Consider the following 24,360-nt stretch of genomic DNA (forward strand, 5'->3'; position numbering starts at 1 on the left):
ACCAGGGAAGCCCGGGGAAAATATTTTAACAGGTCTGCCCGGCTGAAACATTTTGCCATGGCCATAAACTCCCTTCCAGGTGCTTCGCTCATGTTATCTAGCTAATATTGTCTCCACTTAAATAGGCCCCGAGGCTCATGGGAGGCATGTGAGTCGCCTCTGGACAAGCAGCTGGTATGTAGCAAGGCAGAATCTAGGTTAGGACTCATGGGCCTTGGACACTTGTTCCATCTTGCTATGTAACATCACCTGCCCACAGACCTTTGCTTAGGAAGGCCTTGAAGAGGAGTAAGAATTTTGCAGGTGAACCTTGCAGGGAAGAGACTTCTGGGCAAGAGGTGAATACACAAGGCATTGAGGAATTAAGAGAGTCTGGCAAATCCTCGTCAACCCTATTGTTAGGAATGATTGGAATAGAAGTTATGTGGGTGGAAAGTGGTGGAGGGGAAAACTTGACAGGGCTCTGGAATAAGAAACAAGGGGCTTATATCTTATGGAGTAAGTGTTAGAAAGCCACTGAAGGAAGGGCTTTCAGCTTTGGGATTATACGATCGATTTGCCTTTTTCAAAGATCCTTCTGTGCAAAGGCCCAGGCACTTTCTAACAGGAGGGGAGCCAGCCAGGGGGAAGAGCCAGGCACTGGCTGGGTACCCACCGAAAGATGGGGCCTGCACCTTGGAGGCAGCTGCGGGGTAAAGAGGTCCTACCCTTGCCTGCCTTCTCTATACAACTTATGGTCCTTCTTTCAACATGACTAATTGTAATGTCTTCTCATTGTTCTCATAAAAAGCATCATGGCAGTATGTTCTTTTAAAAAATGTTGAATAGGTATCACTTTTGCAAATGGTGCTAGGAAAGCAATAGTTTCCTCTGCTAATTGCGTGGGAATACTCTGAAATTCCCCTGCTGTTCCTTCAGAGGCATTGTGTGTGTGCGTGTGTGTGCGGGGTGCGGGGGGAGATAAGGCTCCGGAGAAAGCGTGCCCAGACTAGGTCAATGGCAGTAGAGGCGTGGGAGGTTTGCATTGCGATTCAACATAATTTAATGAGTGAGTCGACATTTTTTTTTTCCTTTGGCCGCACCATGCGGCTTGGGGGATCTTAGTTCCCCAACCAGGGACAGAACCCACTGCTTAGCAGTGAAAGCATGGAGTCCTAACCACTGGACTGCCAGGGAATTCCCTGATGCAACATAATTTTAAGGATTGAACTCAGGGACGGAAAGTAAGTGAGTCAAAGATGATGCCTGGTTTTGCCTGAGCAACTACATGTAAGGTTATGTCATCCTTCAAGATACGGATACACCTGGAGAGAGATTTCAGAGGAAAGATATTGACTTTGAATTTGAACGTGCTGATTTTGCATATGGATGCCCAATTTGTTGAAAAGGCCCCTTTCTCCATGGAATTACCTTTGCCCCTTTGTCAAAAATCAGCTGATTATATTTTTGCAGGTCTGTTTCTGATTTTTCTATTGTGTTCCATTGGTCTGTGTGTCTATCCTTTGCCTTGATGAATGCTGCTTTATAGTAAGTCTTAAAACTGGGTAATGTGAGTCCTTCAACTTTGGTCTTTTTTTATCAGAAGTGTTTTGCTTTTCCATATGAATTTTGGAATCAGATTGTCAATACCTGCAAAAAAGCTTGCTGAGATTTTGACTGGCATTGCAGGGATTCAATAAAATAAGTGGGGAAACACTGACATCTTAATATCGAGTCTTCTGATTTATGAACATGGTATTCCTCCCTATTAGATATTTTTGATTTCTTGTATCAGAGTTTTTGCAGTTTTCTGCATACAGCTCTGGTATGTAGCCCTAAGTACTTCATTTGTTTTTATTGGCCATGCCTATTTTGAGGTATCTGTGTACATCTTTATGCAGATGTCCTGTGGGCAAGCCTGGAGGTCTGGGGCATTGTCTGGGTTGCAATTCAGGTTTGGTATCATCACATTTGTCATGAATGTCACATTTCCCAGGGACAGAAGAAAATAGGGCTGAGGATTAAAAGTCATCTTAATTACCATCAAATGGTTAATGCTGGTTCTTGTTCTGAGTTTAAGAAGTAAATCAAGGAAGATCTGAGAACCCCACAATGAGGGCTCAACACGTGTGCTTCGGCACTAGAGAGCATGTGTTTAGCTCCCGGCCCTGGGACCTCAAGTCTCAGCTCCACCGAATGGTAGAGCGTGTATGGTAACAGTGCCCACCTCACAGGGTCATTGGAAAGCAGATTATGACGGTGCATCTGGAGGACACAGAACAGTGCTTGGCACGGCGAGCGCTCAATACCTGTCAGCCACTGTTATTAGTTACATAAGTGTAACATTAGTTCCATTAGTTACATACATTAGTTACGTAAGTGTAACATTAGTTACATTAGTTACATACATGGGCCAGGAGCCCATCTGGGGAAATGCCTTGGAAACACCTTAATGGTCTTTGAGAGTCCTGGCATCGTTAGGTAATGACTATTGATCTTCACAAGTAAAGATGGGACTCACAGCTTGTGTTAATTTTTCTTGCACAACATACGCCCAGGACTCAGTGAGTGGCCGCCCTCCCGACGGTGAACTGCATATGAGAAAGAATATATACAGCATCTGAAATTTCCCGCTGAGCTCTTTGTTTAGAACCCAGGGCTGCTGGTGCCTTTTGATTTGTGTTTCCAACATTTCCCAAATGAAGTATGAGAGTTGTGACTGGATATTGCCATGGACACACAATTTCTTTCTGAAAGAAAACAAGGAAAGTGGTCAGAACCATCTCCTGCTTCCTGTCCCTCCCGACCACCAGTGGTTGCCTCGCCTTGTTCACAGAGGTCACTGAGCTGGTTTAGTCTGGCTCCAGCTTTGCATGAGTTAGCCCAACCTTGGACCCAGAGTCCTTCAAAAGAATCCCACTTCTGGGCAAGGAAAGAAGTCGTGTAGTGACAACTGGATGGTCTGGACGTTGCTTGGCACTTTGTTTGACCAGGGGTAGGGGTGGGGAGAAAGAATTGAAACCCTTAAAGAAAGTCTGTGTCTTCTCCAATTCCCATTTCATTGTGTTTAAAAGAAAGGTCAAAGGAATACCTTGGCCAGCAAAAGGAATGCACTCTAATATTGACAGGTCCCAGGAAAGAGACCCACAGCTAAACTTGCATCTGACACAGTAGCATAGACTGCAGATGCTTTAATCACACAAAGAGCTAAACAGGTGCTCTGCTGAGATCTCTTGCAGTATTATTGTCAGGGGAGAACCAATTGGCCTAGGACCCAGGGCCAGTGCTGCTGCTACTATTTGTTCTAAAAATTCTGCAGTGCTCTTGTGTTCACAAATTGCCATAGACCTTGATGGAAGTTGTCTTAAACTGCAGAAAGCATGTCTTGAGTGTGTGTGTGTGTGTGTGTGTGTGTGTGTGTGTGTGTGTGTGTTTAAAGTCACCATCAAGATAAATGGGTGGACGAAATGCTTCAAGTTAAGTTTGCGCAGATTCTACTCGGTTACCAGCTTGTAACCCTCCCTGCCAGTAACCTTGGGCGGAGACCGTGGAGAGCTCCTGGAGCATCGTTCGTTGGCCCATGATGGGCCAGGTAAGGCACAGATTGATTTGATCTGAAAATTTGTTAAAAATATGCGAATTGCAACTGTCACAAACATACCACTTGGGCATGTAAATTGGTGGAGCCACTATGGAAAACAGTATGGAGGTTCCTTAAAAAACTAACAATAGGGGCTTCCCTGGCGGCGCAGTGGTTAAGAATCCGCCTGCCAATGCAGGGGACACGGGTTCGAGCCCTGGTCCGGGAAGAGCCCACATGCCGCGGAGCTACTAAGCCTGTGTGTCACAACTACTGAGCCTGTGCTCTAGAGCCCGTGCGCCACAGCTACTGAGCCCACGTGCCACAACTACTGAAGCCCACGTGCCTAGAGCCCGTGCTCCGCAACAAGAGAAGCCACTGCAATGAGAAGCCCGCACGCCGCAACGAAGAGTAGCCCCCGCTCACTGCAACTAGAGAAAGCCCGCACACAGCAATGAAGACCCAACACAGCCGAAAATAAATAAATAAAATAAATAAATTTATATATTTAAAAAACTAATAATAGAGCTACCATATGGTTTCTGCAATCCTACTCCTGGGAATATATCAGGAGAAAACTATAATTCAAAAAGAAACATGCACCCCAATGCTTATAGCAGCACTATTCACAATAGCCAAGACATGGAAGCAAACTAAATGTCCATCAACAGACGAATGGATAAAGAAGATGTGGTACATATATACAATGGGATATTACTCAGACACAAAAAGAATGAAATAATGCCATTTGCAGTAACATGGATGGACCTAGAGATTGTCACACTAAGTGAAGTAAGTCAGACAAAGACAAATACCATACGATATCACTTATATGTGGAGTCTAAAATAAGGCACAAATGAACTTATCTATAAAACAGACTCACAGATGTAGAGAACAGACTTGTGGTTGCCAAGGGGGAGGGGGTGGGGGACTTGGAGTCTGGGATCTGCAGATGCAAACGATTATATACAGGATGGATAAACAACAAGGTCCTACTATACAGCACAGGGAACTATATTCAGTATCCTGTGATAAACCATAGTGGAAAGGAATAGGAAAAAGAATATGTATATGTATAACTGAATCACTTTACCGTACAGCAGAAATTAACACATTGCAAATCCACTACACTTCAATAAAATACATTAAAAAAAAGCATACCACTGTGAATTTTAGTCTGTAATTAAATTGGATCTCTGGTTCATTTGATTTTTTATACATATTTTTTAGATTTAGTCATTGGAATGCTAGGTGCAGATTTACACATGTTCATATTTGGAATCAATAATTCTGACACAAAAAATGGGACAGTAACACACAGATTAGCCGACGGCAACCATCCCTTGCTTTTTGAAATGGACATAAACCTGGCAATAGATTCACAATATTTGTAAGAGTCAGTTCTGGTTTTTCATGTATTTGATAAAAGCAGAGATGCCGGGCTTCCCTGGTGGCGCAGTGGTTGAGAATCCGCCTGCCGATGCAGGGGTCACGGGTTCGTGCCCTGGTCCGGGAGGATCCCACGTGCCGCAGAGCAGCTGGGCCCGTGAGCCATGGCCGCTGGGCCTGTGCGTCCGGAGCCTGTGCTCCGCAGCAGGAGAGGCCACAGCAGTGAGAGGCCCGCATACCGCAAAAAAAAAAAAAAAAAAAAAGCAGAGATGCCATCAGACTTGGGTTTGATGCATCTGTGCATCTGAGAAGCAGCTCCTGTTCTGCCCTGTGGAGCACGGAAGGCTTTCTCTCTGGAGACAGAAGCCCTGCCCAGCTCTGCAAGCACTCTTAGCCTTGTGAAAATGCTGATCATCCCCAGCTAGGAACCACTGCCCCAGATAACACATGATTTACCTCTGAGGCTCTGGGCTGCTTGCTATAAGTAATTAAAGTTTATTTACTAAAATAGACTAAATAAAAGAACTACTCTAAGTTCACATTTCTGTCTGTAAAGTGAATTAGGCCAATATAGTTTTAACCTAAAATCTCCCTTTCCTAGAAATTTGAAGGGCCATATAAATATTCTTTGACTCAAGCTATTCCTTTAAGGGGAAGGGAGAGATGAGAAAGAGTATTTACTTCTGAAATTAAAAAAAAATTTTTTTTTGGCTGGACCGCACAGCTTGTACGTAGGGTCTCAGTTCCCCGACCAGGGATTGAACCCAGGCCCTCGGCAGTGAGAGCGCAGAGCCCTAACCACTGGGCCACCAGGGAATTCCTGAATATTTACTTTTATAAATCCTGTTTTGAGTCATTGTCATAGTAATCTAGCAAGGAAGATATTTTTAAACTATATTTTACAAAGGTAGAAACTAACGTTCAGAGAGGTTAAGTTCTTTCCTCAAGGTCACAGAGCTCATGTCTATCAGAAGAGGCTTTCAAATTCAAGGTTGTGTGATAGTAGATTCTAAGGTTTTCCCACTATATCATATATTCCACTCTGCCCTTATAAAGCTGCGTTTTATTGACTCCACTGGGAAAAGATGACGTTTCTTCCCCCTGCAGCTGAGTGATAAAGTTCTGTGAGTCCAATCACTTCTATGCTATCTTCTGTGCCAACAGCCCTGTCTCTGACGCACCCACCAGGTTTGGGTGGAGTACTGTGAGTTTACTCTGGTCTCTACCCTGATTTAATTACCTCTGGATTCTTACAGACAGCTATGTTGCCACAGGCTCATTCCTCCTAGGTGAGCTAAGCACGAGCCGGAACCCAACTCAGTTTTAAAGGTCTTACCAGCACTTATCACGGGTCATACTCATGTGACAAGTAAAACGTTCATATAAGAAGATCAGTGGCGACGGGCGGGACCACGGTGACCACCTCTCCGGGCTGGGAAGGCTCTCTTCCGAGCTGTATCTCACCTACTATCTTCACTGCTTCTTGTGTCAGATCCCAGACAACGGTCAGAGCTTTTTTGTTTTTAGTTTTGTGTTGTTTTCTGCCATTTACTGGTGCTTTCCTCTTTCAGGTCTCTAACTGGATATATAGGTTCATATTGAAGGTTTCCTCCTTCAGCCGCCACAAAGGCAAATGTGCTCCCGGCTCCTCCAGCTCCCCACCCGGGACTTCCCTCCTCTAAAGTTTTGTGTTGCAAAATAACGCACCTTCTGATAGTGAAAACTAACAGACAACATGTGACAAAACAGCCTCCTCTTCCAAACCCGCCCTTAGTGCATGTTTCCCACGCCCTTGTTTGCCCTTCACTTCCTTTGCCTAATTTAGATTTGCAAGCTCAACACACAGACTCTCTGTCTTTGTTTATGTACATATGGTGTCTAGCACTAGTCTTGGGTTTAACAAATATTAAATAATCATGACTTCAGAATGATTGTTAGTATTGGTGTTTAAAAAAATCACAGCTGGTCAAGAATACTGCTTTTTTTTTTTTTTTTTTTTCCCCTCACAGACCTTGTCTGATTTTGTAGCTCTTATAGCAGACAGCTGCATTATAGCACACTTGCTTTCCCCTTGAATACCACTTGGAGACCAGAGCTGGTGATAATTGTAGCTGCTTTCCTTCATTGGAACACATTTACAAATTCTGCACTGCATACCAGTGTGCTTGTGGATGTAACTTCAGTTGTACCTAACCACCTTAACATAACTGGAGAAACCCAGATACAATTTTATACAATGTTCCATTGTGCATGTTTGAAATGGAAGGTTTTTTTCCTCTCTGCATAATTAGTTTAAGCATCCATGATATCCGGTATGGGCTTTTAAAATCTACGCATTAAACACTCATTGACTGTGCGGTGGCAATTACATTGTTAGGTTTTGAACTGAAGTCCTTAATTTTACCTATTTTCAGGCTTAAAAAAACAAACAAAACACCCCCCCCCCCCGAATCTGCATACCTTACCTAAACCCTTTTAGAGGTCTCCTTAAAATTGGCAGACTGATTCTGCACTACAGTTCCACAGGGCGATTCATAAAAATAAATGCCAAACACTAGGCAACGAAAGAAGGCATTGACGGTGGATCAAAAGTTTAACAACGCATTTCCTTTAAGAAATGTCAGCATCAGCTCTCTCACAATCAGGGAATAAAGAAGGCTGTGCTTTCCCACTGGCCCAACGGTTCAAATGCAAACACATCAGCAGAAGAAAGTGGTTACGTCAGGGTGCAGGATGCAATCGTGTAACCGGATAAAACAGTTTTATTTGTTAGCTCGAATATAAATTTCCGATTTATATTTTGATTTCATTTTGTGGCCAAGGCAGAACCAAGGTCATAATATTGATAAATTAGGAAAAAATGGTTTCTTCTTTTAGAATCAAGTCCAAAATATCTACACATCGAGATGACATCTACACTAGCATCGTTCTTACTCATGTGACAACATCCTCAGCTCTGAATTTATTAGGATTCCTATAAAATCAAACCTAAGAGTCTGAGTCTAATTGTGTATTCGATACACCTCATTTAACTTGTTTCATGAGCTCTCTGCTATGTACACACTGTCTCTCCCTGGGCTCTGTAACTGTATTCTCCACCAGGGACTCTGGAATGCTATTTCAGGTAGATACAATATTTCCTAGCGGAGTGCTGCTCTGTTGAAAGCGATACAGTGTCTAAACTATAGCCTTCCACTCTCCTGAGATTCAAGTAACTGCAAAACAATGTGAATAAACATTGTCTGGGAGGAGCCAGATTCATGGGAGGAACACCTTTCCTAGAATCCAACCCCTCTCAGCTCGAAACCTTGCTTTCAGACAGTTGTAACAGCTGGACAAGATCCTAACCCGAGGGATCGCTCATCTTAGAACAGCGCAGCTTCCTGGATCCTAGTGGATGGCCCTGGCCACTCTCCTAGATGAGGTGAGTAAACTAGGCAAATGCCTGGCGCACAGAGTCAGCTCCCATGGGGCCAGGAAACGGAGCACGCTTGTCTTACCCACCACTGGTGCTCCAAACATAGAGATCAGTACCTAGTACACAGCATGCGATGAATATCAATATGTGACATTGACGGGACAGTGAACGTTCAAGGTGTTTTTTTGAACAAAATGACTATAGATAGGTAGAGTATCAATATTACTCTTATGTTGTAGCTGGACCCATAGGAATTAAAAAAAATATCTACTCACTTTAAAAGATGACTGCAAACACCTAACCTATATAATATATTTAGAGATGTGTTAATATTAGGTTTTACTGTTGGAATCATCAATGCTTTTTGAAGTTACGAGTCGAATGGTATTAAGGCCAGAACTTGAAATGCATTTCTAGACTTAAAACCCAGTGTTCTGTCTCTCTATCCCCTAATGACTTTCTAGATAATATGATGGGTGTAGAAACAGAACAAAGAAACTGTCATCTTTATATGTGCCTTTATGAAGCAGCATAATAAACGGCTTACTTTATGGTTTTTGGAGCAGTTTGGTTTAGGCTAATTGGCAAACTGGCAGGTCTGTGCCTAATTCTGTCACCATGGTATACACAGCATACTGCTGCTGCACAAATGTTAATAAAAAACCAACCAACATTTTAAAAAAATCTACTCACTTTAAAAGATGACTGCAAACACCTAACCTATATAATATATTTTATCATATAAAATATATTATATAAAATATATAAAACAAAGCAATGCACGCCAAGTATCAGGTGTCCTAGATGCCGAATGGCACTAAGGTACTTACATAAGTAGAGTCTAAATAGTGGGAAAATTAACTTTAATTGAAATTAAATGATAGCCTAGAGGTTGACAGTGAGTCAGTCATTTTGTTGGTGGATAAGACATACTATTAGGCCTCACCTGAGGTCACTGGGGCAACTCAGTATCACAGCAGCGCACTCGGAAGAAAAAGAGCGGGGTTTGCATCTGTAATTCACAGCTTTCTGGCTGTGCGGCCTGGGTGAGTTGAGTTCCTGCCCACTGCCTAGGCTTTGAGGGGCCCTGCTCCGGCTTCACCCTCCCCATAGGACAAGGAATTCCATGCTTTCTGAACACCTTGGGCCCTGGAACTTACGGCCCTGCCACTTCCAGGCCTGACTGTCCAAGGCTGGACGATAGCTGGAGGGTAGCTTTTGTGAGGGGTACGGTGTGCAGGCTAGGGTGTCCTCGCGTGTATGAGCCTTTCTGTAATACATGATGGAGCAGAGACAGGAAGAAAATGGGGTGTGAGTTTCAGGCCAGAAGCCAGTAGCCACTGCCACACCGTGTTCCAGTTAATGTATAGCTTTAGGAATTTACGATGGGGTCTACATTAGCTTGCCCTGGGCCCTTCCACACTTCCGGGCAGGCCTGGAACTAGAGCAAGTCACATAACCTATTTTAGTCTTCGTTTCCTCATCGGTAAACAGGATGATAATAACTGTTCCACTCACCTCAAAGGGTTGGGACGAGGATGATCTTAAAAATAACTACCGTTTGTTGAGCACATACCGTGGTTCAAGCCCCTTACGAGCCACTGTCACTTTGCACGGATGCTGCCGGATCCTCGAAAATCTTCAGGGTATGCCATTTTTATCTGCTCTTAAAAGAAGAGAAGACAGGCTCAGAGAGGCTAAGGCTCTCTCCTGGCCTCCCCTTCCCCATCAGAGGTAATGTAGGTATCAGTTCCATACACATACAAGGTAACACTATAGTTATTCATTCACGTACATCACGTTGGGGGATGCAGCAGTGAACAAAAGAACAAAAAACTCACTGACGTGGGAAGCTTACATTATGGTGGAGGGAGGCAATAAATACCTCAAGGAAGTGAAATCGTTGTATGTCACACGGTGGTGAGCAAAGGAAGGAAGAGGACTAGGGCATGTGGAGATACAGGGAAAGTGACATTTGAATAAAGATATGAAGGAGGCTTGGTTTGGTTCGGTGTTGTTTTCTGGTGGCCTGGGGGAGTGGGTCGCTAATTCTGGAGACAGCAGAACAGCAGAGGGAAAGGCCAGGAGCCTGCGGCTTGCTTACTGCGTTCCTGAAGCAGCTCGGAGGCCGGTGTGGCTGGGAAACGAGCAGGGGGTAGAAGAGTAGGAGATGAGGTCAGAGAGATAAAGGGGGCGGGGGTGGGGAGGGAAGGAGAACCCGGTCTATAGGTCATTTAGGCCATGATAAATAAGGACCTGGCTTTCACCTTAAAAGTGATAGGGAGCTAATGGACTCTTTGTTGTTGTTAGCAGAGGAATGATGTGAGCCGCAGTGAAAAGACTCACCCCGACTCCCTGGGTGCTGGAGGCAAGGGCAGAAAGAGGGAGGCCAGGTAAATGGTTACTGCCAAGCTCAGGCAAGAGACGATGCTGGTGTGGACCAAGGTCATGGCCGTTGAGGTGGTGGGTAGAGGTTAGACTCCAGACATGGTACTCTGAAGGTTGAGCTGACAGGTTTACTGAAACCCGGGCTGGGGGGCGGTAAGAGAAAGGAAAGAGTCAAGAAAGAAGCCAAGGCCCTTCGCCTGGGCCAGGGGTGACAGAGGTGGATGCCATCAGCAGGAATGTGGAAGTCTGTGGGTGGGGCATGTCTGGGGCAGGAGATCTGGAGCCTGGTTTGCACAGGTGAATTCTGAGATGTCTACTGGGCACCAGATGGAGATGTCAGGTATGTTTTTTCACTTCATTGGATCTGACTTTTCTTTTCCTCTCTCTTCACAGAGCGGTAATGGCACTTATTCAAGGTGGTGGTGGTCTAGGTCATAAAGAATTGGATGCTGGGTTTCAACTAAGGGGTTCGAGAGAAATATGGGGAAGCAGTTGGAGCATAGGGTAACATCAAGGGTCTAGAGAGATAATTTGTAACTCAGATTGTTTCAGGAGGTTCGGCCAGGACGGTCCCTTCTCTTGGAAGCCACACAATCTGTTTAATGCCACCCAGGTGACTTCAGGACCCTAAAACGTTCGTTCATGGCCTATTCCAAGTGTTTACAATAAACTAGATGTCCAAAAAGTTATGTTTGAAAATTTGAAAAGTGTTCAGCGTGGTAGGTCCTGAAAGTAGCAATCCTCCTCCGAGTGCGGCCTCCATAGAGACAGCAAAGCACGAACTTGACGCGGGTGGGGAAGGGGAGCCAGATGAAAATCAAGCTCTAGGACCAGGACTCCAGAGCTGTTCCCGCTGCTTGGCTGGCCTTACACACCTCGACCTGGCTCGGGGGTGGGCGTGTGAGGGGGGAGGACCCAGCAGGAATGGTGACATCTTAAAGGGCTCTGACCTAGTGCCTCTGCGCCAAGTGAGCCCGGGTCGCATCCGGGCTCTGGACGTTTATCCGGCTCGTGCCAAGCCACATCTGCCAGTGTTTCTGCTTATGTCACAGAACTTGCTGTCCGGGTCTCACCTTTAAATCTGGAGTGTTCGCCCGTCTGGGGGTGGTGTTTGGTGTAGGGTTGAACTGGCACGTTTCCATCTCCCTCCTTTCGTGGTCATTTAAGTGTCTGAAAGTGCCCGGTGAGCACGGAAGGCAGGAGAAGAACGCTGTCCCTGCAGCAAGTTAAGGATAAGCCAAATAAATCCCTAGAGGACTGATCGCCTCTGGAGCGACTCGGAGCCAACCCCTGGGTTCAAAACGACTGCCCAGGGCGGCCCAAGCTGCGGGCCGGGCCTCTGTTCCGGGTCGACGTGCCGCCCCGGCGGCCGAGGCCTGGCGCCAGGGCCAGTCTGGAGGGGCGACGCGACGCGGCAGGTCCCCCGGGACGCGCGTGGGGTGTGGGCAGGCGGCGCGGCGTGAGCCGCCAGAGGGGAGGCGGCGCCCTCCGTCCGGCCGCCGGGGCGCGCCCCCTCCCCGGGGCCAGGTGGTGCGGGGCCCGGTGGTGCGGGGCCCCCTCCAGCCCGGCCCGGGCGCGGCGACCCCCGCCGGCCCGGCGCGCGGCTCACCTGGGCCGCCGAAGGTGCAGCTCCCGAGCGAGGGCGCGGCCGGCTGGCTGGCTGGCGGCGCGGGGGCGGGACCCGGCGCCGGGACGCCCCGCCCCGGCCGACGCGGCGCGCGCCCAGTGGCCGCCGGCCCGTCACTCGCTCTTCACCATGGTTGCAGCACAAAGCGCCCGGCCCCGGAGGCCGCTTCCTCCCTGAGCGCGGCGGGGCGGCGCGGGGGCGCAGGAGGAGGAAGAGGCGGGGAAGAGAAGGGGAGTCGCCGCTTCCCAAACACTCTCCGGGGGGCTGTGCGCGACGCCCGCCGCCAGGAGTCCGGACCCGGTGCCCGCGGCCCCTTCCCTCCGCGCCCGCAGCCCGGGAACAAAGTTGCCGAGAGCCAGCGGGCCGAGCGCGCTGCCGGGGGCGCTCTGGCCACTCCGCGCGCGCAGATGGGGGGCGGCGGCGGAGCGCACGGCGGCGGCGGGGCGGCCCGAGGAGATGCAGCAGCCGTCGGGGAGCTCGGCCGAGCGCAGTAGACGGAGCCCCGGCGCGGCGGCGGGGACGGCGGCCGAGGCGAGCCGGCTTCGCAGCGCCCGGACCTGAGCCGGTCCTCGGACGGCGGCCGCGGCGCCCCCGAGTGCTTCCCGGAGCCCCCGAGAGGAGGGGGCGGCCCTGCGCGCGGAGGAGCGCGAGGCCCGTGCGCCCCAGCCAACCCCTCCCCGCCGCTCGAACTCCCTAAAAATAACTCAGGCCGGCGGGAGCCGGGAGGAGCCGCCGCCGTCCCCGAGAGGAGCCGGGGAGGCGTGTCGAGCCCGGGCCCGTGGGGAGCCTTCCCGGCCGCGCGGCGCGGGGGAGGCGGAGGAAGCGGCAGCCGGGCGCCGCGGGGACCCTCGGGCCTCGCGCGCCCCCCGCCCCGCCGCCGCCGCGGTTTGGCTGGTTGGCCCGAGGCGGGCGGAGCGCGCTGGGCGGAGGCGGCGGCGGCGGCGGCGGCGGCGCTGGGCCGGGAGGCGGCGGCCGAGGGCGCGGAGCGGCCCCGGCCCGGGCTGCGGGGGGAGATGGCGTCCTACGTGGATAACAGCTTCCGCCAGGCGGTGATGAAGAACCCGGCCGAGAGGACCCCCCAGGTGAGCCCCGCGTCGGCTGCGCGCTCCCTGCCCACTCCGTTCGCCCCGCGCGCTCGCGCCTCGCGTCAGGTCCCCATCTTCCAGGGGCTTCGCGTCTCGCCTGGCCGTCCTGGCGTTATTTCTCCCTCTCCTGGATCTTCTCCTTTTCGCTGCCCTCCCCGTACCGACGTGCTCCTGCGATTGCCCCGCGGGGCAGGGAGGTCTCTCGCGAGCGTCCTCTCTTCCCAGCCGCGCTCGGGGCGGGGGCCAGTCACCTCTCGGCCGGCACCTCCTGCCCCCCCCCCCCCCCCCCGGCTGCAGGCTCCTTTCCTCCCCGTGCTTGTGGCCCCTTGTACCTTCAGAGTTCTTCGGCGTTTGCTGAGGTGTAGGAGGAAACTTGCAGGGCTCTGCGGAACGCGAACCCGTGGTGGCCTTCCAAAGTGAAAGATTGAGATGTTTGTATGTTTACTATTTTTATTTCTTTTCTTTCTTTCTTTTTCTTTTCTTTTTTTTTTTTTTTTTGAAAAATGATGCCGCTTTGCAAGGAAGGAGTTGGGGTGGGGGGGAAGTTGAATAGCTAGGCTAGTGCTTTTAGTTTCAACTGCAGACAGAACTGCAGAGCAGGCATATTCAAATCCAGCCCCGGCAAGGGCACCCTGCGGATTCTTTTGGTGTTGCACAACCTTGTCAGAATTAGATAAGTTTGTTAACCTTCATACGTTCGTTTACCTTCAGGCTTATTTTTCTCTGGCTTTAAGTGGAGGAATTGCTGATGGTGGTGGATCCGGTCGTCTCAAGTTGGACTGGAGAGGGGGAAATTTTATAAAAATGTGGTGGTTTGATTTTTTTTTTGCTTTTAGCTGCTGACTGGATAATGACGCATGCTCCTAAGCGTCGGGACGGGGACTACAGGGGATCCTGCTGCCAGTCGTCTTAAGACAAATAAGCCCTCCTGATCCTTGGGACCGTCAGACATTTAGGGTCTAATGCTTGAGAGAGTTGCTTCGCTTGTTAGGTGTTGGATGCCATCTGTTCAGAGCCAAAGGCTCTCCTCCTCTTCTGTTGATTGTCATTATTTAATGCGGGGAAAAGAGAGTAAAATAGACTCTTCCGCTGGCTGCCTTTGGACAAGGCCCAGGAACGGCCCCTGGTACGGTTTTTGATTTTTCATTTTTTTTCTGATGGAGCCGTCACATCTGGGGTTCGTAGGTAGACTGCACTCGTTTACCAGACTGTGGGAGATGGGTGGTAATTTTGCAAGGCAAATCCATTTCACAGTGTCTCCAGAAAGTTCCTATTCTGAAGGATTACTTTATCGAAAACAAGGAAGGGCCTGCCTTTTGCTCTTGCTGCACTGCTTCTCTTGTGCCTTCTACATCTCCTGTTGGTTTTAAGTTGTCAGTCAGTCTTCTGCAGCTGAAAATGCACGTTCCCAGTCACAGTGTGATGGAAAAGCCCATTTCAGTGAAATGTTTCAGTGCCTTTCAGTGTTTGAAGTGCCAAGCGAAATCACACATGCTGAGAATATTAGAACCTAGCAAGGCAGGTCAGAAAATGATGTCAGAGGCCTTTAGTGGAAATTAGAGAGCCAGGAAGTGGAATCTCCGGTTGGTTGATTAGAATAGCGACGACTCCAAACCTCCTATCAGGTGGGTGGAGGGGGGTGTGTCCCCAAACAAAACTGGAAGAGACAGAACCTCCACTGTGACCGTGTCCGGACCGTGCCAGAGAAATGAGCTGTTAAATTTCCCCGTTTACGCTCCGGTTGTGGAGAACAGAGTGAAAACCGACTAGCACAGAACTTGGCCCGAGTCAGAAGTGGGCCAGTTGCTACTGACACCGCCACGTGAACGCTTCGCTGACCGTCTGAAAGCAGCACATTTCCCCCACCAAACCTTCATAGAACAAGTCACCTTGGAGAAGCCTACCACACATTTTGAACATTCATAAGTGTCCACCCTATTAACACTGATGCTCCCTTGCTTATTACTAATGCGGACCTACGTGTTCGTTTATTATTTTAAAGAGAAAGTAGATGGAAATGTGAATGTTTTCCACCTGCACCTGGCTTGTCAAAAATAATTAGTTTTCTGAAAGTTTGAAATTTACTCAAAAGTAAAAAAAAAAAAAAAGTTTTGGTAGCAGGTGTCTTTTCTGTTGAGTGCTTTGTGACTGCAAGAAGGGCTGGAAGTTTTTCTGCCCCGTCTTTTCTCTTGAGTGCTCGAGGGTTAGAAGTTTGTAATGTAAAAGCAAAGTTATTAAATAAACTTGATACGGACAGACGGATGTGAATTCGGGAAGTGTTGCTGTCATGCTTCCTTCTGTCTCTCAGGATAGATTTGGTGAAGGAGTTTGTACGATTCTTATGGCAGGCAGAAGAAAGGTGCCTTAAAAGAAAAGAGGAAAATGTATAAATATTTTTTGTTAAATTCATTTTCTTCCTTTTTTCTTTTTTCTTTTTTTTAACCCTACCAACCCAGTTTGTCTCCCAAACCCTGTGAAGAGGCGGTTTTGTACGAGGTCACTCCGTTGCCTAGAAGTAATCGTGCTGTGACTCGTGTAACCTAAGAAGTTAGCTCGAAGAGAATCTGGGGGTGGGGAGAGCCTCAGTGCAAACACAGGAACTTTGAAGAGTGTTATGAAATTAGGAAGATTTCATGCCCCCCTGGAAAATGGAAACGCATTTTCCCGTTTATTTAGGCACGTCACTAGAGGGGGAATGGCAAGGAGAAGCAAAATTGTCACTCGAATTTTTAGCTAAGTGTCACATATTCATATTTAAGGGGCTGTCACTATTTCACCTGATATTCTGAGACGACAAGAAAAGCCATCTTTAATCCAGTGTGTGTCCCATATTGTGTGTCTGGAAAGTGGCTAAGTTCTAGTCAGCGGGGCACTGTATTCTCAGAAACAAACCTCCTTGAAAGTAAGGAGCGCTAAATGTTCCATTAATATTTTTCAGTGCACCTCTGTTGAAAAACAGGACTCTTAAGTAACTGCTTTATTAAACTGTTTGGGTTTATGTGTTTAATCACTTAAATGGGAAGCTTGGTCACCTAAGCAATTAAGTGAAGTGAAAGATGTAAATAAACTACAAACAGCTTTCCCCCCAAGTCTTTAAACAAAATGATTTTTCTAAACCATATTATTAACTTATTATCGGACTCAGACCCTTTCATATTGCTTAGGTAGAGTGTTTAAATGCCTGTTATTGGTTTTTCAGGTGAAACATCTATTGCAGAATATTCTTCTACTTTAAAGATTTAATATGATGTGTTTTTAGCTAGTTGTAAAAGTTACTTTTTAAAATGGTTTGTGTAAAACAGCGCCTGCCTCATCCCTTCCTAGTTAATAATATTACTTTGTTCTTCACGACTGAAATTTTTTTTTTTTTGGCTATTACATCTTGTGATTTAGTTGCTAATTCATGAATTTGTCATTGGAGAGCTCTTAACAGTACAAGACTTAATTCTTTGCGAAAGTCACTCGGTAGAATGTGTCTTGAGTCATAATGATAGGGCTGAAAAAGTGCCTTTAGCCCAGAGAACTTTAAATTATGAGAATCTGCACAAAAGAGTATCTCTGACGAATATTTAACTTTCAAATCTAGTGGAAGAATTGTGTCTATGACAGATAAATTTTCCATCTCTTTTTTGTCATTGTTTATGAGATTTTCATCTGACAACTTATACTTTGATTATATTTTGGCTTATTTTGGGGCTGTAGTAATAAATAATTTGTCCCTTAAGTAGTTTTTGTTCGTAAAACACAACTAAATGGTCTGGATGCACTTTTGAACAGCATGTCTTACAAAGTAATGACTGGTCACAAGCGTTTAGCTTTCATAACAATGATATTTGGATTTGGAGGTTAAAAAATACACATTTATTACTGAAAAACCAATTTCAAACTGTATTAGCATGTGGCTCTGAACAAGTGAGGACTTGAATTTATGGTAAAAATTATTAACATTCTTTTGCAATATTGGTGGAAACTTAGTCACCTTCAAATAACCTTTTAAACATTTAGTAATTAACAGTTCCATAATTGGCTTTGCAGATCTTGGCGGAGGTTCAAAATGAATCTCTCCAACTGCAGTGCTGTGTGGAGGCTGGTGTTTAACACAGTCCTTCCCGGACCCCCCCGGGCTGTCACAGACACTCACCAAAAAACCTAAAAAAACAAAATTAAAAAAAAATTAAGAGGACTTCCTGGTTGCCAACTTGTTGCAGTTTTCTTCCTCTCAAAAAAGAACGCAAGATAAAAACAAAACCAGCTATAACCTCCTAGCCCTATCATTTTAGCTTATTCATGAAGACTCACCATGCTTCTTTTTTTTTTAAATTGAAGTATAGTTGATTTACAGTGTTGTGTTAACTTCTGCTCTACAGCAAAGTGATTCAGTTAAACATATATAAATTCTTTTTTAAAAATTCTTTTCCATTATGATTTATCATAGGATGTTGAATATAGTTCCCTGTGCTATAGAGTAGGACCTTGTTGTTTATCCATTCTCTGTGGTTTGCATCTGCTAACCCCAAATGCCCAATCCATCCCTCCCCTACCCCCCCGCCACCTTGAAACAGCAAGTCTGTTCTTTTTTTAAAAAATTTACTGTTGACCTGAAAAAAACTTTATCCAGGTGGATTTTGGGGGGAGTTAAACGAACACAATAAGGTCTGCCTTGGGTGATGTTTGAAATTCAAGTCTTATAAAGTCATATTATGTAAACTAATAGTGGCATATGCTTCCAACCTAAATGAGCTATTTGAAATAAAGATACAGTAACCTTTTCAAAACACAGAAAGACTGTGCCTTCTTGACCCATTTGAAAACTTTTTTTTTTTTTAGCTTTGTTATGTATTTTGTAAGTTTTATATGTAGTGAAAAGGAATTGTAATGACCTCAAAGAACTTTGATCTAGACGAGTGTAGAGTTATGGAAATGTGGCCGCTGGTGATAGTTCCTTGATATCTGTATTATATGGGCTGTTCCCTCTCCTCACCCCATTTTTGGTAAGAGTTTCCTCATCTGTAAAATGTGGATAATAGCTTCTCGAAGTTGTTTTGTGGATGAAGTGGAAGAACATGCATTTACTGTTGAGTGCAATGCCTAATAATAGTTCTTGTTGTTATCACATTTTAATGAAATGCCTATTATTTACCAGGCCTTGGGGATTCATTGAGACGTCTGTCCCTCAAGCAGCTCAGCAGTCTATCATGTCACAAGTAGGAAGTGATTCATTAGTGCTGTGACAGCTGTCCTAGGCCAGCGCTGCTGAGGTTGGGCACTTCCTAGATGGGTGTGTACTGAGTCTGGGCACTTCTAGGTTGGTGTGTATTGAGTCTCAGGGGAGTAGAAATTCACCCATCAGTGGACCAGGAGGCTATGAAGGATTTTCCAGGCGAACCCAAGGTCATAGAAGCTGTACAGGTGGTTGTAAGGAAATAAGTGTGGGCCTTTGTTCAGTGTGCCTGGAGCCAAGGGATTGAGTGAGTGGTGGATGGAAAGTGACGCTACATGTCCTGTGGAAGCTTGTGATTTGTGGAGAGTGGGAGGAGACTGGAGTTCTGTTAAAGCGGAGGTCTGACCTCCAGGGTGGAGATGGTCAAGAGCCCGAGCTACACAGCGGAGGTATCCACTCTGCTGGACGGGCCGGCTGCCGCGTGTGCACATTCGTATCAGCTGCTCATCGTGTCGTGCCGTGCACACGTTTACGCCAGTGCACCCTAATCACGGCAGTTGGCGATGATGGCCATTTCTTAGTTCATAGGAGAAAAGTCCAAGTTGGTGAACATAATTTTCTGTATAAATTTATTTATTTATATTTGGCTGTGTTGGGTCTTTGTTGCTGCGCATGCGCTTTCTGTAGTTGCGGCAAGTGGGGGCTGCTCTTCCTTGCCGTGCGCCGGGTTCTCTTGTTGCGGAGCACGGGCTTCAGTAGTTGTGGCTCGCGGGCTGTAGAGCGCTGGCTCGGTAGTTGTGGCGCACGGGCTTAGTAGTTGTGGCTCTCGGGCTCTAGAGCGCAGGCTCAGTAGTTGTGGCGCACGGGCTTAGTTGCTCCGCGGCACGTGGGATCTTCCCAGACCAGGGCTCGAACCCGTGTCCCCTGCATCGGCAGGCGGACTCTCAACCACTGCGCCACCAGGGAAGTCCCCATTATTTTCTTGATTTTCAAGATTTTTTCAACTTACACTATTTTTCCGTAAACTTTGACGTCTTTTTTTCCATGTCTGTTCTGGAATCTAACATGAAATAGCTAATTTCTCATATCGTTATGCTAAGTATATTAGTGTTTCTTAATCTGTGGTGATAATGGGATTTCCAGGCACTCCATCCTTTGCAAGAGTTGAGGAACATCTGAATTTAAGCTCACAGTTGACTTGTGGTGGTACAAGGCAGTGATTGTAGTGAGTCTGTGAGGGCAGTTCCTTATTCCCCTCCATCACTTTTTGTTTACATAAATTAATGTTGAAATGAGGAAGGAGAAGCAATTTGTAGTACATATAGTTGATCTTTTGTACCTTTGTCAGAGCTGGAATATATATATAGTCAGTAAAAATATGTTCATTGGTTATTATGTCAGCCTTTGTTGGGGGAACGTAAGCTGATTGGCTCATTATTATTATTATTTTGCTTTACCTGCAAAGTTTATTGCATAGAGCACACATTTATATAAAAGCGTAACAGTGTTTCAACATGTGAAATTTGTGCAGAAAAGTATCAGAAACACATCTGTTAGGATGACTGTCTCTGCCTTTTATATAAAAGAGCTAGTTTATAAAAAGTTTCTAAATCTAAGGCACCAAGCTCTATTCTACAACAGAGATACAGTACTCTAAATAGCAAAGAACTAGGGAATCAGAAAGAATAACTACTTCCTTTTACTAATCAAAGACTGGTGGCTACAAAGGAACACAGGCCTGCTTCAAACTATTTGTGATTCACCAGAAATCTCATTAGCATTAGGACAACTAATTTGAATTCAAGTTTTAGTCAGTGGTTTAAGCAGGAGTCAATGGATTTCAGGAAACATATATCCTGTGTACACATGTGTGCGTGTACACATGTGTGGCACATTATTTTGACTGTTAGATTTTTTATCTTTTCAGGAAAAAACCGCCTCTGGTCTCGCTAACTACCTAGATAGGACTTACTGCACTGTTAGGAAGTATGTGTTTCCTGCTGTATTCGGGTGTTTTCTTCTTCAGTCAGTTGGGGTGGTCGGTGGTGGCCGGGTTAGTTTTTGTAGAGCAGGAAGTTTAGTGTGTTTTAGATTCTCTTGGTACCACCATTTTTGTGCTTTCACCTCCATAAGGCAGTAAAAAGTGTTTTGGCGGGGTTGGTGTGACTTGAGAAAGGACCTTGTTTTGTTGTTGGAACTAAAACCCTCTTCCCACAGTTCTCATTGCTTGCCTCCTACACATTGAAAATGATCTAGAACTTCTCAAATATTTAGTATGAGCTACATGAATTGACATCAGACTTTACATGTTGGCCCTGTTAACTGCTGGTAGTTCAGTTGACAGACCAACAGTTACTGGCCTTTGGCGGCTTTGTGTTCTTCTCCGGCTGGTGGTGTTTGTTCCTGCCGACGGGAAAGCTGATCGGCAAAGAAGAGACCCTGAAGGAGAATCAGCTGTCGGCCGCTTATTCTAGGGAGGCCTGGTAGTAACTTCCCGAGAAGCCAGCTAGCAATGGTGGATCTGAAGGGTTGGGGCGCGCGGGCGATTATCTTATCTCTCCTGAGTATTCACGCTAGAGTTGAAGCGCATTATCTTTTTAAAAAAACTTTTTTTAGTTTGAGATAATTGTAGATTCACACGCAATTGTAAGAAATAATGCAGAGATCCTGTGAACCTTTTACCCAGTTTTTTCCATTACAAATATCTTGCAAAACTGAAACGTAATATCACAATGAGGATATTGACGTTGATAAAGTCTAGATGCAGAAGAATTCCATCACCACAAGAATTCCTCTTGTTGCCTTTTCATAGACACAGTTACTCCCCAACTCTGCCTCTGGGGAGGACTAATCTCTTCTCCATCGCTACAGTTTTGTTATTTCAAGAATGTTATGTAAATGGAACCGCACACTATTTGATCTTTTGGGTTGCCTTTTTTCACTCGGCATAATTATGGCTTCTTACCTTTTGGCTAAAATGAATGTAGCTGCTATTGTCTCTGAGTGGTTTGGGCTGTGTTCTTGAAATACCGAAATTATTTGAGAACGGGGGTGGCACAAGGTTAGGTGGATTTTAACAGTGACAATGATGAGAAAATTCAATAATAATATATGTAAAATAAAGACCAAGGATCATTAGGTCTTGGATGAGCAAGAGCTGTGAGAGTGTAACACATCGGGGATATTTCAGTATGTATAGTTTTCTTCCATAAATTTTGTTGTTGTTGTTCATGATGTAAGTGGTAAAGGTAGTCTTACCATCTATCATCCCTCATTCAAAGAAATCACCCGATCTTCCCCAACTGAAGTGGCCTTTTACAATTCAGAAGGAAGTCTAGTGAGTATATTTACAAAGGAGTCCCAGTGGGACAATTTGAACAACAAAATGGAGAAGCATTATAGCCTCTAGGGGAAAAAATATCCATGCGCTCATGCCAATATAAGTAAATTATCCAATAAATAAATAGAGGAGAAGAGACAGCTCTTTGTTATGGTAGAATTCCAATAAAAAATGTAGAAGGTATGGGAAATGGAAAATCACCAGCAGGCAAACCTCACAGTGATAATTGTTGCAAATAAGAATCAGTAGGTGCCAGAATTAGTGGGTGAGAGTGTGGTGAGAAATGTATGTATCAGATATCAGAATATTTGCATAGTCTCAGAGTGTCTCCCCCACCAGATTAAGTAATCAGTTACAAAGGGGGGAATCAGTACGTTCAAAGTGAAGAAAACTAGCAGACTCCAACTTAACTAGATGATCAAAGTTATGTCACAAGACATATCAACATCCTGATGCACTGAGAAGGGTGCATCTGAGGAGGTATTCTCGCTAAAAAACCAACTTTCAGTGTCAGAAAACGCTAGACAAACTTAATTTTAGGACACTCTAGAAAACGGCTAGTACTCAGAAGTGCTCACCTTACGGAAGGATGAAGTGATGAAAGAGTCACAGATTGGAGGAGGCTAAGGAAGCATGATAACCGAATGAGCTGTGAGATTCTGGATTAGGTCCTGGACCAGAAAACAAACGTTGGGACAGTTGGTGAATTTGAACAGATCGTTTTACTCGGGTTATTTCGGATGATGAATTGTGGCAGGCTGGGTGAAGAGTCTGTGGGATCTCTGAACTACTTTTTAAAAAAATTTTTAAATAACTTAGTCTAAAGTTATTTCAAAATTAAAGAAAACCAAAACCAAGCTGTTGGAATTTTATTGTGACTGACAAGGGGCCACCAAATTAAGATATTTTTGAAAATAATCTTTTTCCTGATTTAATCGTAATGAAGAGCTCAGTACCTTTCAGCGAAATATTTTGCGTACATTGGACCATTAGTGACGTGGCTGAAGCAGTGTATTAGAGGAAACTTTCATACACACACAAGCTTGTAAATAAGTGGACAAGAAGAGCGAAAAAATAACATTGAACTCACCTTTATTCCTACCTGAATCTTGTAGATATTCACATAAAAATGCCGTGTATTTTACCAGGTGTGAAGGTTTCATGATCCTGAATGTAAGTAAACTGGAATATTTGGTATAAGAAAAAAATGTGTAGGAGATAAAACGAAGCACGGTAGAAAATAAACTGTGGTAGTCATTTAAGGAAGTCAATCTAGGTGAAATCAAGTCTGTAGGCTCTCCCTCCTTTTCCTTTCCTGTGAACTTAACAAGTCTTTCAGTTGTTACTTTTGGTAGGAGTGAGGGGGTGGAAGGGGGAGGGAAGGGGGGTGGGGGATGGATGGCAGGGTGTGTTGAAGGAGGCTGGTCGGGAGGCATTATTACAGCTGCAGATGGGGAGACCTAAGCTGTGTGTGCAGCATTTCATTAAAAGCAGTTCAAGGTAGAAATATCTCTACAAACCTTTTTTCCATATATATATATATATATAAATGCCTTTGCATTTAAATTATAAAACCAACTGCCTGCCCCACTCCTCCCATAGCCACCTAACGTTCTTTTTTTGTGTGTGGTAAATTCTGAAGAATGCATGCTGTTTCCGTATACTGTGTACTTTTTTTCCCTTTAACTGAAATTGGTACCGGAAGATTGGATTAAAAAATATGGGCCCTAACATTTGAGATAACAACAAATAAAATGTAAGCTAGGAGGTATTTACTATTTTCAATTATAAAGATAAAAACCATTTGTTTTCTGTGTTTTAATGTATTTTTTTTCTGTTTGATGTTTTCAGTAATAAATTGCATTTGTGGGCACAAGTGGAAAAGAAAAGAGCTGGCCGTGCTTTGAAGTAACTAAAATCTTATAAAATAAAAAAAGTGAAAATGTGTAGGTGTCGATTAACACTTTAACATCTGTCCAGTTGTTCTGTATATAAGTAACTATTTGAAGTCTTCAAGGCAATATATTTCTGATTTCTTCCCTAAGCTACATTATGTAGCCTTGCAAGTTCCACTTTCTTTTAAGCACACTCAAATTTTTTAGAAAATTCTTGGTTAAATTGTTGGAAATATTTGGCTGAGTTACATTATTTAGTTATGGTATTAAGAAACTGCTTGATCAAATTTTATACATTTGCAAACAACGAGAGATGAATTTTGAAAACTCATGAGTTAAAAGAAATTGAAATACAGTAGCAGGAAATGCCAAGAATTGAGGTGAAGAAGAATTTGACTGCATTTCAGTTTTTTTCTAGTCTTCATTCTTGTCGGCTCCCCTTACTTTTGTAAGAGCTGGAGTAAACCAAGGGGGAAGCTAGCTTTAGGGGCAGATGT

The 24,360-nt window shown here is 45.3% G+C and overlaps 1 protein-coding gene and 1 long non-coding RNA gene across 5 annotated transcripts in view; one reads left to right on the plus strand and one right to left on the minus strand.

Annotated features, from left to right (window-relative positions):
- Window positions 1-1,998: 1,998 nt before the first annotated feature.
- LOC136794339 (uncharacterized) lies at window positions 1,999-12,436 on the minus strand. The gene is made up of 4 exons (XR_010840950.1): window positions 12,365-12,436; window positions 11,829-11,971; window positions 9,944-10,028; window positions 1,999-2,729 (listed from the first exon to the last, which is right to left on the minus strand). It is a non-coding gene; the product is annotated as an uncharacterized lncRNA (long non-coding RNA).
- A 900-nt stretch (window positions 12,437-13,336) lies between these two features.
- The window catches only part of RAPGEF2 (Rap guanine nucleotide exchange factor 2), a 249,132-nt gene continuing 238,108 nt past the window's right edge, over window positions 13,337-24,360 (plus strand). For 3 of the 4 annotated variants that reach the window (XM_059066801.2, XM_059066802.2, XM_067035439.1), the window contains exon 1: window positions 13,337-13,464. In XM_059066801.2, the coding sequence (XP_058922784.1) occupies window positions 13,396-13,464 (69 nt within the window). In that variant the 5' untranslated portion in view covers window positions 13,337-13,395. The remainder of the gene's footprint in view (window positions 13,465-24,360) is intronic. The other variant, XM_067035441.1, reaches the window with a different exon arrangement.

Source organism: Kogia breviceps, chromosome 6 (genome assembly GCF_026419965.1).
Source record: "Kogia breviceps isolate mKogBre1 chromosome 6, mKogBre1 haplotype 1, whole genome shotgun sequence".
Taxonomy (NCBI): Eukaryota; Metazoa; Chordata; class Mammalia; order Artiodactyla; family Physeteridae; genus Kogia; species Kogia breviceps.